The sequence below is a fragment of the Protopterus annectens genome, chromosome 13.part0 (assembly GCF_019279795.1).
Source record: "Protopterus annectens isolate FY-2018-M chromosome 13.part0, PAN1.0, whole genome shotgun sequence".
NCBI classification, from domain to species: Eukaryota; Metazoa; Chordata; order Ceratodontiformes; family Protopteridae; genus Protopterus; species Protopterus annectens.
The window spans coordinates 12915547-12929528 of NC_056747.1; the positions used below are offsets into that span (position 1 = coordinate 12915547).

General features: G+C 40.2%; 1 protein-coding gene across 1 annotated transcript in view; it reads left to right on the forward strand.

Moving 5' to 3' along the window:
• Positions 1 to 12052, forward strand: part of LOC122817548 — a 490005-nt gene extending 477953 nt beyond the window's left edge. The window contains exon 5 of the mRNA XM_044090583.1: positions 11568 to 12052. Coding sequence (XP_043946518.1) covers positions 11568 to 11665 — 98 coding nt within the window. The 3' untranslated portion in view covers positions 11666 to 12052. The remainder of the gene's footprint in view (positions 1 to 11567) is intronic.
• Positions 12053 to 13982: the final 1930 nt, after the last annotated feature.

Genomic DNA, 13982 nt, shown 5'->3' on the forward strand with positions numbered 1-13982 from the left:
AAGATACATTCTTGATGCAAAGACTAGGGGAGTTTCCAAGAATTACTTTCAGAAGGGGGCAGAATTTAAAAAGTCTGCTTGAATTAAAACCAAAGTGTTTGACCCAATGTCATGTTGGAACAATGAAATGTGGTTCTTGCAACCAGTGTAAGTATGTTCTTACTGATTCAAAGGTTAAGATTAGGGACACTGTATATAAAATAACGGAGAGGTTTTGTTGTGAGTCTATTGGAGTCGTTTATGTGGCTTTATGTCAAAAATGCCCTGCTTTTTATATTGGAAAAAAATTTAAGCAGCGGATATCGTTTATGCCATATCTAAACAAGATGGTAACAATGCCCTGGCTAGGCATATTCTTGCCAGTCCGGGGCACTGTTTTAAATTTATGGTTTTGGGCAAGTCACTTATTGACAACTTGAGTGGCCCTTGGCAGACTCACCTCGAAGTAAAAGAACTGTATTGGCAGTTAAGAACATGGGCATATGTTAACCCAGGTTTAAATGAATATGTATCTGTTGCCCCTGTTTTGAAACTTTTGTCTAATAATAGATGAGTGGCTGTTTTTATTAAACTTTTTATTAAATCTTTTAGTAAACTTTTTGGGATTGTGGTAACAGGAAAGACATTTTGCACTGACATGTTGTTTTGAAATAAGTAGTGAGTGACCTACTCATGTACTTTAATTGGTCAATTTTAATTTATTTATTAAATATTGTGTACACACACATACACACACAACACATAATCCATGTTGTTGGTACTATTGAGCGCGTGCATCTTCCTTTAGCATTTGTGAATAACAAAGTAGCACATTCTTTTATATATATATATATTTTTTATATATATATTTTTATATATACATTTTTTTATATATATTTTTATACAATTTTATACACTTTTACACTTATTCAACATTAAGGGTTGTTCTAACACACACACTCAAATAAATAAAATGTACCTGTGCATTTTATACATGTTTTAAATTATTGTACAGTAAATGGAGTGTTGTGATTAGTTATGTAGGAAGGTTATTTAGAGCTACAATATTAGATAGCTTTATACAAAAGGAAAATTTGTTAATTTGATAGAGGCTTGCATGATTGATTTCAATTAAATTAATAAATTAATTAATCAATTAATTATGTAGTATTTAAACTATGACTGTTGGCTTGTTTATGTTGTCTGATGAAGGTGGGACATTGAGCTCACCGAAAGCTTGGCTTCTGTACTTGGCTCACGATATTTTGTTTAATAAATTGACCTTGGGAGTGTTCAGCTACTTGGTTTGTGTTCCTTTTCTGAGTTTGTGGATTTAAGGCACGTGTTGAACGGTTAAATGGAGAAAAAGTGTTTTGGTACCGATTTTTAAGAATAAGGGTGATGTGCAGAGCTGTAGTAACTACAGAGGGATTAAACTGATCAGTCACAGCATGAAGTTATGGGAAAGAGTAGTGGAAGCTAGGTTAAGAAGGGAAGTGATGATTAGTGATCAGCAGTATGGTTTCATGCCAGGAAAGGGCACTACAGATGCAATGTTTGCTCTGAGAGTGTTGATGGAGAAGTACAGAGAAGGTCAGAAGGAGTTGCATTGTGTTTTTGTAGACTTAGAGAAAGCATATGACAGGGTGCCTAGGGAGGAGTTGTGGTATTGTATGAGGAAGTCGAGAGTGTTAAAGAAGAATGTAAGAGTGGTACAGGATATGTATGAGGGTAGTGTGAAAGCGGTGAGGTCTGCTGTGGGAGTGACGGATGCATTTAAGGTGGAGGTGGGGTTACATCGAGGATCAGCTCTGAGCCTTTTCTTATTTGCAATGGTGATGGACAGGTTGACAGACGAGATCAGACAGGGGTCCCCGTAGACTATGATGTTTGCAGATGACATTGTGATCTGTAGTGAGAGTAGGGAACAGGTGGAGGAGACCCTGGAGAGATGGAGATATGCTCTAGAGAGAAGAGGAATGAAGGTCAACAGGACTAAGACAGAATATATGTGTGTGAATGAGAGGGAGGATAGAGGAATGGTGAGGATGCAAGGAGTAGAGGTGGCAAAGGTGGATGAGTTTAAATACTTGGGGTCAATAGTTCAGAGTAACGGTGAGTGTGGAAGAGAGGTGAAGAAGAGAGTACAGGCAGGATGGAGTGGGTGGAGAAGAGTATCAGGAGTGATTTGTGACAGACGGGTACCTGTAAGAGTGAAAGGGAAGGTCTACAAGAGGGTAGTGAGACCAGCTATGTTATATGGGATGGAGACAGTGGCATTGACAAAAAGGCAGGAGTTTGAGCTGGATGTGGCAGAGTTAAAGATGTTAAGATTTGCACTGTGTGTGATGAGGGTGGACAGAATTAGGAATAAGTATATTAGAGGGTCAGCCCAGGTTGGAAGGTTTGGAGACAAAGCCAGAGAGGCAAGATTACATTGGTTTGGACATGTGATGAGGAGGGGTGCTGAGTATATTGGGAAAAAGATGCTAAGGATGAAGCTACCAGGTAACAGGAAAAGAGGAAGGCCTAAGATAAGGTTTATGGATGTGGTGAGAGAGGACATGCAGGTGGTTGGTGTGACAGAGCAGGAAGAAATGGAAACAGGTGATCCGCTGTGGCGACTGCTAACGGGAACAGTCGAAAAAAGATGATGATTAAATATATTTAAACCTTTCATTGTGGCTGATCTTTGTAAAGATATTTAAGTTTTGAGAGTATTTGCATATTTTTTGATGATAGTGTGTGGGCCACTCCCAATAGCCTTGCTCTTGGTCAAACTACCATTTGTATGAATATAAATTCCACTCAGTAAAATTAAACACCCTTGCATAAGGGCCTTAAAGTAGCTGGCAAGGCATTCTGGTGGCAGTTATAACTACCTTAGAGTTTGTTCAAGAAGGGACATAGCTAGTAAACCTGTCCCAGCCTTTCCCAGGTGTGTGTGTGTGTGTGTGTGTGTGTGTGTGTGTGTGTGTGTGTGTGTGTGTGTGTGTGTGTGTGTGTGTGTGTGTGTGCATGTGTGTGCAAATTAAATGTAAGAGTGTGTGTGTTAGCTCCTTGGGCAGGGAAGAGAAGCACTGGTTGGACAGAGAGAGAGAGAGAGGGAGAGAGAGTGTGTGTTGGAGAACCTGGCTTAGAACTCTGGCTAAGGACTCAACTCTATAGCTGTGCCAGTGGGGAGTCTTATCAGGGATCTGGAGAAAGAGAGAGGAACCAACCACTGGACTAACTGTGTTCCTTGTTTGCTCTTAAGGGAAATTGTGTTCAATGCAGAGGGCTGCATCTGGAGAGACTTTGTGTGCACCTATTATCCTGTCAGTGAACGTCCCCCCACTGGTGCCAGTGGTGAGGATAGAGGATCCTTGATTACTGGGCCAGAAGTGGAGAGTCATCACAGTAGGTGTTAATTTGGAGTGACAAAACAGTATAGCATGTACAGAGATAGTTGTTGGGTAGAAGGTGTTAGCATAATGTCAGTTAGGCTACATATATGAGAGGGAGAAATATGACTGAGTGAGCGAATATCATATCTAAGAGGAGTGTTGTAAGTGAGAGGTAAGAAAGGATGGTTAGAATTAGTGTTTGTATGTAGCCGATTAATAACAGATTTTACCAACAAACCGATGTAAGGTTAATCAATTGTCTCAAGTGACAAACTAAGTAGGACGGTAAAAGGAGTATAAAAAAGTAGAAGGGGCTGGGGCAAGTGAAAATGCAGCATGGGAAGTAGGAGGGTGAAAATGTAGAGGTGCAGGTAGATGAAATTGGAATGGTGCATTTGGAAAGAGTCTTTGTGTGGAGTTGGTGTACTGAACTTTGGATGGAGAATGGAGAGATGGGACTGGTTGATGGAAAGTAGTGGCTGGAGAAGGGGAGAGGATAAATATAGTGTGTAGCTGACCAATAACCCAACAAACAAGAAGCCACAGCCCTTGTTAACCAGCAGTCCAACAGAACAGTCTCTCCCAATTCACTCTAAACCAATGAATGGATGAACAGATAATGAAACGGAAGCAAAAATTCCATTGTACTGCTGGTTAGTAAAAACAAAATGAAAACTCCAGCAAAGTTAGAACTTCTACTGAGTGACCTCCCAAACCTCTTGTATCAGAGGCACATGGGATATATGCAAATGACAGTTATGAACTTCAGGTGTTTCAGCTAAATGGCGATTCTGAATGCCCATGACTTGTTTCGTCATTTTAATGGACAATTTCAGGCCAATAAAGCCAAACCCCACTAGCTGTGGATATGAATATTTCGGCCTTGTTATGACCTTGTCAGCACGGTCATATGGCTATGGGGATAGAGGAGCACAGGGAAGTGAGCTGAGCATGAGTTTCACCTTCCCTCCTAGACAGTAAACTGATAAAATCAGTCAATGCAGCCCAGCTGGAAGGATAGAGTACCAATGGAGCTGCTGTTCATAGGTTCATAGGTAGGTACTAGGCTATTGGCCCTAGGGCCTATATAAGCCTAGCCAAAGGTACCCTGGCTTTCGCCACCCAAGAAAATTATTTTCCTGTGTCACTGTCGAGCAGAGCCACAGAAGTGATACCCGGGGTGAATTTCCTATCTCCCATCCAATCATCAAGATTTTTCTTGAACAGTGCTAATGAGGAGCTTTGTTTGATATAGATAGGTAGTTTGTTCCAGAGTATGGGAAGTCTCTGGGACAGGAATCTATCCCTCCAGCATGTTTTGTTTATTGTGGTGATGAGGTTTAGGTCCCTAGAGCATGTAGCTCATAGGGATTGGGATTTCTTTAAGCGGAGCAGGTCTAAAAGCTCTGGGTTTGACATAGCTTTGTGTGTTAGACAGAGATCGCCTCTGAGTAGGCGATATGCAATGGAGTAAAGATGCAGTTTTTTGAGATGGTCTGCATAGGGCATCTCTTTGAGGCTGGTAATCCTCTTTGTGAGGTATTTCTGTGGCCTTTCCAGTTGTTGTAGATGTCTTGTGAGGTACATACCAAAAGGGGCATTGTACTCTATAATGGGTCTAATGAGTGATGAGTAGAGGGGAACAATGACCTCTTTTTCCTGGATGAGGAACCTTCTGTGATTAGGTGTGCCACATATAAGGATTTCCTGACTACTGTGGCGATGTGATTATCAAAGGAGAGACTACTGTCCACCTGTGTACCAAGGTCTCTTATCACACTTTCAGTGTTAAGTAGACTAGCACCTATGTGGTAGTTCATGGGTACTGAGTTTTTACCAAAAGGAATGACAATGCTCTTTTTGGCATTGAGCTTGAGGCCATGGCTTTGACACCAGTCATCTGTCTCAGAAAGGCCCTTTTGTAGGATGTCCGCATCTTTTGGAGTTTTGATTATGGCTCCTAGTTTGCAGTCATCTGCGAACCGTTAATAAAGACCTTCTGTGTTGGCCTGTACTTCAGAGAAGTAGATACCAAACAGGAGAGGACCCAGGACTGAACCCTGTGGTACTCCACTTGTCACTGGTCTGAAGCTGGATTTGGAGTCTGCTACTTTCACAGTGTGGGTTCTGTCAATGAGCCAGTTGGCAACCCATCTTGTGACATAGGGATTTATACCTAGTTTAGTGAGTTTATCTATAATTCCAGAGTGGGGGATGGTGTCAAAAGCCTTGGCGAGCTCTAGATAGGCTGTGTGAACCACCTTACCCTCATCTACGGCTTTGGTGACTGCTTCAAAGAAGTCTATCAGGTTTAGGAGACATGATCTGCCTTTTACAAACCCAAACTGGGTGGGGTCCTGAGTTTGGAGATTACCAATGTCATTGTTTATAAGTCCCACGATGATACATTCCATAGCCTTGCAGACAAGGCTTGTTAAGCTAATGGGGCAGTAGTTTCCGGGGTCTGTGATGGCTCCCCATTTGTGGAGTGGGATAACTATTGCTGTGTGCCATTCAGTGGGCACATAGCCTGAGGTGAGGCTATGATTGAACATGGTAGTTAGGTGGGGTGCCAGTTCATTCTGTAGTTCATGTAGAACACAGCCTGGGATGTTGTCAGGTCCCATGGATGCTGTGCTCTTGGCTTTGGATAGTGTGTTTTTTACCTGTGCAGCCGTGATTACAGGAACTTTGCATTCTTCTGGTATAGAGATGGACCCTTTAGGAGATGACAGAGGGGTAAAGTTAGCACTGAACCTACCTGCCAGGATGTTGGCAATATCCATTGGTTCTGTATATTTAGTGCCATTGTGCTGTAACTCAGAGCAGATCTGAGTGTTGCCATTGAGATTCTTGACATAGCTATAGAATGCTTTGTGGTTGTCTTTAGAGTCAGTGGCGATTTTGTTTTCATAACTAGCTTTGGAGGATTTTATGAGGGATCTCAGCTTCTTACTGAAGCTGACCAGGAAGTTTCTCCAATCATGGGATTTTACTCTTTTTTTGCAACAGTTTCTTTCTTCTGTTGTAGAGTTTGTTTATGGCAGGGGACCACCAGATTGGCTTCCTTTTTTGGAGGATAGCATCTTGGTTCTGTTAGGGATTGCACGATCCATGCACTCATGTAAGTGCTTATAAAGTGCATTTGTGTAGGATTCAGCAGTCATACCTCTATTGTCCGTCAGCATGGGTGTCGTGAAGTTTGCCACTTCTGTCTTAAGAGGCGTGAAGTTGGCTTTGGAGAAATTTTTTACTGTGGTTTCCCTAATGGGGAGTGGGGGAGGGATGTGGATGTCTAGGGTGATTAGCTTATGGTCGGATCTGACCAACGAGGAATTGGCCTCTGGTGTGGAGCACCGGTTGCCCATGTTGGTAATAACCAGGTCTAGGATATTGCTGCCCCTGGTGGGGGTGTGAATAAGTTGATCCATGGCATTGGAATTTATGAATTCCAGAAAACATTGAGCACAAGAGTTGGTACATGAGTAGTTTTCCCAGTTAATGGTAGGGTAGTTGAAATCTCCCATTATTAGGGTGTTAGGTTGTACCCTAATATTTTCCAGTGTATTAAGAAATGAGGAGTGGGAATCCTGTGGCATGGTGGGGGATTGTAGCAAGCTACAATTTGGATTGTGGTCTTGCCCAGAGTTAGTTGCACTTGGATAATCTCGGATGCATTATGCTGAGCAACTAGCCTGGAGGTGTGGATATCCTTAATGAATATGGACACACCTCTGCCTTTAGTGTTTCGGTCCAGGTTAGGTGGCTGAAAGGTGTGGTATGAATTATAGCCTGGTAATGCAGGGGTACTCTCTGGAGTCTTGAACCAGGTCTCTGTCACTGCACAGATGTCGATGTTCTCCATTTTAAGGAGTGCCTCGAGAGAGTGCATTTTGAGGTTTAGACTTCTAGCATTGAGTAGCAATACCCTCAGATTCTTCTTGCCTGTAACTGTTAGGGTGGTGAATTTGTCATTTGAACCTTGCCTAAAAAAGGCACTATAGGGGTGGCTAGAGCCTTAGCCAGTATCCATAATCCCAGGGGCGACAGGTGCAGGCCATCTCTGGCAAAGCATCGTGGCTTGTCAATCATGTCATCCCAGGCAGACAGATATTGGATCCCCTTAGAATGACACCAGAAGCTTAGCCAATTGTTGAAGTCAATCATTTTGTCCTTGTACTGTGGTATTATTCTGGGTGATGGCAGGATGCTACTCAGTGCTAGGGTCATACCTGCCTGGGCTACAAGATCAGACAGCTCCTCCATGTCCCTTTTCATGTAGTCCACGGAGGTACGTCTCAGGTCATTCACACCAACGTGGACAATGACAAAGTCATATTTGTACTTGTGGAGTGACCTGAGTGCATGCGTTATGTGGCGGATCCTGGAACCCGACAGGCAGCTGACAGTAACTTTCTCCTTGTTTAGCCTGGTCAGTGCTGTGGTGTAAGACAAGTGAGAAATACTTAGCAGAAAGTAATAACAGCAGGCAAAGTTCTTTGTTTTGTGATAGCAAAATGTTTATAATTTATATGAAAATGTAGCCCTCAGGCAGATGTTCCAAGTGCAGACTTCATTGTTGCACAAGTTATAGAGTTATTTACTTGTGGAAAAACTTATAAAGAAAAATAAAAATAAAAACACACATTTTTGTTAGGAGAACCACACCCACAGATTCAAAACATGTTTATTTCATCAAGTTTTGGTGTTTCCTACATTTTAACACCACTCTGGGATATCTTGAAGTGATCCTTATTGTTTAGTCTGCCTCTAGGTATACCACAATACAGTACTTGTCTGTAAAAAATTATGCCACACAGGCCTCTTTCTTCCTAAAGCTCCTGTCACTGCATTGATTTTACATGCATACACTGCTGTCTTTCAGTTAGTTTCAAGTAAAATTTTATACTAGTTAATGACCACCTAAAACACAAACAATGCAAATGCCACAGAACAGACCTTCAAAGTGCTTTTTACTGCTGCTTCTTTAGAGTGGCTAAACTGCAGTCTTCTGTGAAGCCTGAATTGTAGTCCTTCAACTCATCTCCCATCTCCCTTCACACCTAACATCCCTAGCTGTCAAAATGCTAAGGGTAGTTTGAGCTGTTACCTGCTGCAATTGACAGCTTGCAGCAGGAGATTTGACTCATGCACTGTTTCCTTTTTCTAGCCTGTACTTTGTGTATAGGTAGGGGAAGGACCAGGGAGCTATGATATCACAGCATAGGTGAGTTTTTAGGAAGTAATGGTGATGTCAGTTTTGGGAGGGAATTAGCCAGAAGCCAGAAAACTACCTGTAGTCATTGGCATTGATGACATCAATAAATTGAAGACTGCAGCAATCTTTTCCAGGGTGGGATAAAAGTTTTTTTGGAAGGGAAATCACTATGGTACAGTAAAGTACTATTCTAGTGGAGAGAAACAGTCGATTTCAAATATTTTAAATGCTGCATTGTTGTTTATTCATAGCAGGGCCTGTGAATAGTGAGAAAAAGGATAGAGAAGTTGAGCATTTAGTAATGGAATCCCATTGTTGTCCTTTAACCTTAGAGAAGGATGAGAACGCCACGTTGATAGCTATGTGGACACAAATAATGTTCCATTCTGAAAGAGCTTTAACTAGTGTCTGGGGTAAGGACACAAACTTAAGGACGGGCGACTAAGGCTGAGTTCATTGAGGACATGCAATGCCAATGAGGAGTGACGGAGGAGACAAATAATGGGAGTAGTAAGTCTACCAAAAAGTGATGGAAAAATAAGAGAAAATAATAGTTGTGTAGTAAGGGCAGTCCAAAAGGACAATAAGGAGTAAATCTCAGGGTCTGTTAGTAAGCAGAGAGTAAAACCTGACCAGTGGGATGTCTGTGGAGGAAGATTCCAGACTGTAAGGCTATGGATTACAAATGATTATGCAGAGTAAGTATTTCAGCTTATTATCACTATCTAGGTCATAACTGTACCATACAATTAACTGCTAATATAGCAATTCCTGATAGCAATTTTTAATCACTGGTCATGACTGATAATTGGCTAGAACATGACAGAATGTACACCAGCCAATCAGAACAAGATATAATATGCATCAGCCAATCAGATAAAAGTAATAGAAATACCATTTTTTATTTTATTAACCGTGCTAATTATCTAAATCCTAAACAGCACATGGTTCTCTGAAAAATTAATAGCTGCAGGATTTCCTGTGTTTTATACCACTATAGGAAATACATTTGTATTTACTACAGTCAACCTAGAATATATATGCATTAATAGCATGCTTTGGAGCAGTGAATTATCAAAATTTTGTTATTTAATGGAACAGAATATGACACTTAGATGACAGTTATTTCACTTATTACAATTAATAAAACGTTAAAATGTTTATTTAAGTGCAGTGAGGCTACTGGGTTTAAATTGTATTTCTGCATATCAGTAAGAGTTATGAAGGTAAATAGTTGTATAAAATGGACACTTCTGCACTGGCCCAGTAATCAATTAGCCTCAATCCTCACCACTAGCACCAGTAAGGGATGTGCACATTGGGAGGATGACAAGTATACACACACAGTAAAGTACAATTTCCCTTAGGAGCACACAGAGATCACAATTAGTCTGGAGCTGGTTCACCCCCCTTTCTCCAGATTCCCAGTAAGACTCCCCACTGGCACAGCTATAGAGTTGAGATCTCAGCTGAGCAGTCAAGCCAAAACCTCTAGCACCCTTTCTCTCCAACCAGTGCTTCGTGTCCCTGCCCAAGTAGCTGACACACACACTTTGAGATTTGATTTATACACAAATACACAGACGTACCTGGGAAACACTGGCACAGGTTTACTAGCTATTCCCACATCTGCCCAGACTAAAAAGTAGTTATCACTGCCACCAACCAGCTCTTTATCAGATACTATAAGGCTCTTACAAAGGGTGACCAATTCTACTGTGTAATGTTACTATTATCCAAATGGTAAGTGTCACCAAGACTTGTAAGGCTATTTAAGAGTGGCCTGTATAATGTCACCAAATACATATGGAAAGTACTCTAAGAGCTTAAATATCTCTAAACAAGCCAACCACAATTAAGAGGGTTAAATATATTTAATAATAAATAAAAGAACAAGACAGTACTCAATAACAGACAGTCACTTCGGAGTCCAGAATCACAGGAAATATTTTAAAACAACATTGCAGGACAGTCTCACATAAATACAGAAAACATCTAACCTAATCTTACTATATTCCTATCTATCTATAAGAGCGATTACTGTAATCCAGTACTTACTATTAGCAAGACAGAAGTGCTGAATGGATGTTTTCAGGTCCAAAGACAAGATACAGAATGCCAAATCTCTGAGAGAGTTCCCAAATTAAAATCAAAACATTTCTGCTGGGTCAGCTGGATGACATCGCTATTTGTCACCTGCCTTCAGTTCCCAGGCTAACCGATACCAAGAGAATTTAACATTTCTCTGTGAAAAATACTTAGCTCTCAGATGTTTGGCTAGAACTAGAAGTTGTAAAATAATTAACACTTTTATATTTGAAACCTCGTAATTATTTCTGTTTCCATACAATACAAAAACCTCTAACTGTAAACATTGTGTCTGCTTGCTGCACTGAAACTAACTTTTTTATAGCACATCGTAAAACACTTTTAACTTATTTTCCTGAAGTTTTGCAAGTTAACGCTGTATGTTTCAACTTCTGCTATTAATATAGTTTATATACATTTATGTTCTTTTCCAGTAGATTACACTGTGGTTACATTATTGAAGCTCAGTACATAATATACAGTTCAATATACACTTCTGCATCAGTAGTTTAATATCCACATAACATAAATGTCTCTTACATTTCTAAGACAAGCCTATGTATCATATTAATATTCACAGATGACATGATTATTTACAAAATTCCAGATAGCTGCTAAGCTATTTAAGCCATCTAAGCTAGCTATCTATCTAAGCTAGCTATCTATCTAAGCCAGCTGTCTAAGCTAGCTATCTATCTAAGCCAGCTATCCAAGCTAGCTGTAAGGAATTGCTTTACTCTCATGGTTATTTCACTTTTAAGGACACCTCATGTTTGGCTAGCAACTGCTTTCTTTTAGACCTGGAATTGTAGCATATTGTACAGGACTGTATAATCTTGCATTTTGTATTTTCATAAGCTGATCCTTTCATATTTATATATTTTTTCCCCTTTCAGATTCTCCGGTTTATGTCAACATGATCTCGCTGAAGGGAAAACAGGCAACTAACCAATCAACATGCCAGGAATACGAGGATCATTTATATAGTCGCTGACCACCATGGAAGTTAGTATTCTACAGAAACTACCACTGCCAAGGCAATGCTCTCTGAATGATCACCATATTTCTGGTCAAAGCTTGCTGGACTGTAATCATAGGTAAAAGTAGACATTGCATTCACATTTCGCAGGGGTGAAATGAGAAAAACAGTAAACCCCTTGGCAAATTCTTCCTCTCAAAACATGTTAGCCTTCATCTCTGTAGAGGCACCCCTCACAAACTACCAGGTACTCCTGTGATGATGTGACATCACAAACAGGAAGTACCACCAGCTCGAGGCATATTCTGAAGACTTGGATGAGGTTGTGCTTAGCGTGTTCAAGCAAGAAAATACTGTAAACAAGCAGGACAGAAAAAAGAATAAACGTTTGAGTAAACTGTACTAAGATGTAGTGATATTTCTTGTGTTGTCTCAATGTGTGTTCCGTGCTGAAGGCATCACAGTGTAGTGGGGCATTTTTCTGGCTCATCACTGGTCTTCCTGTCATGCAAACAGAGACATGTTTTCTCTAAGGGTACATAATGTTTGGTTGTATGTCACTTTCCACTTCAGCCACTGTTTGTTTTCTTCTCACAGTATTAGTTTGAGATATGTTCTTTCCTTTGATCAACAGATTGTAATGTTAACCCCCCCACACACATATATACCAAGCCACACATGTACTTTACAGGGGTAGTTCTATATCTGCGTAGAGCTCTGCCCCTTCCTCTGATTTTGTCATGGTTACTCCTAATAACTACTTAATGAAAACAAAGCAGTGAGAAGCAAGTTTTTTTACGAGAAGCCTTGAATATGCATGTCCAGACACTAACGGATGGCTTATGCTGCAGTGTTTGTATACCTGCTTGTGATAATGCTTGCTGTATAATAAACACTAGCCGATAGCTTATGCTGCACTGTTTGCGTAGCGGCTTGTGATAATGCTTGCTGTATAATGCACACTAGCCGATGGCTTATGCTGCAGTGTTTGTACACCAGCTTGTGATAATGCTTGCTGTATAGTGTACACTAGCCAATGGCTTATGCTGCAATATTTGTACACCGGCTTGTGATAATGCTTGCTGTATAATGTACAGACAAAAAAGTGTTGCTTCAGTGTGCAAGATTTAAGAAGTAAGCTGCGACAACAATTGTTGAGTTCCTAAAATTAGTAAAGTTAAAACAGAGAATGTTACAAAATTAAAATGGAGAATTATAACACATGAGAATGTTATAATAGAAATGGATAAAAATACTGAACTCAGAGGAAAACAAATTGTAAAAAGTATAATAAGGAAACAAGAAGGGGCAATGGAAGGGTCTATCCTTAAGGAAAGAAACCAGGGAATAGGATGTTACAGCCCATGAAAGTGACAGTAAGAAAAATGTATAGAGCACATGGTCCTAAACTGGAGATGACACTGCAAGGAATAAAAATATCTGAAAAAAGTAATCACATCTCAAAGGTTCACAAGAATATGTGCACGTCATTAACTTAAAAAGACAGTGGTTTGTACTCATACACTGTCAAAATGGCTCCACACTTCACTTTCTCAAAAAATAACCTTACTCAGCCCCAAACTACTAATACAATTATCCCTCTCATTTTTACAACAGTATGGCATCCCTGCAGACAATCACGCTCTGAGAACTACCATAGCAAGTTCTATCGATTCTTCGCAATACTTTTTATTTCAAGGAAATCCTCACATGGCAATCAAAAAAATACTTAAAAACTTGAACACAAATGCAATTGTAATCCAAATAATATATGCCCGGCATTTCTATAAATGTTTGTTAAACAGCTAGCAAAACATCTTTAACCTATCAATTATCACATAAAATATCTCAGCTAGTTCTAGCAGTCTCTCATAATTCGCATAACCCACTTTCTAACTGTGAGGGTTCACATCCTATTTGTATTCTCTACCCAAAGACGTTTGAAAAATAGGTGTTTAGACGTATCCAGAAATTCAATGTGCTAACAGATTTTCAGCATGGCCTTAGAAGTGGACACATTACCCTTAACCAGAAGGTCTATTGCAAAACATAACTTCTAAACTCCCTATTGTATGCTATCTTGTTCTACCCATTCCAGTACTCAAGTAAAAGCTTTATCTACTATTACCTTTCTGTGCTTTCCTCTTATTGTCATTCAAACGCCCTCAGTAGTTTGTGCTTCACATTCCTTTATACTGAGTACATACTTTTCATGCTTTATTTTTGAATTTGTGTATATATTTTTCATGCTTGTAATGCCTTATGTTTTGTGTATATACTGTTTGTATCATGTGTTAGATAGCGGAGCTTTTCTCCTCGGGCCTCCACTGAA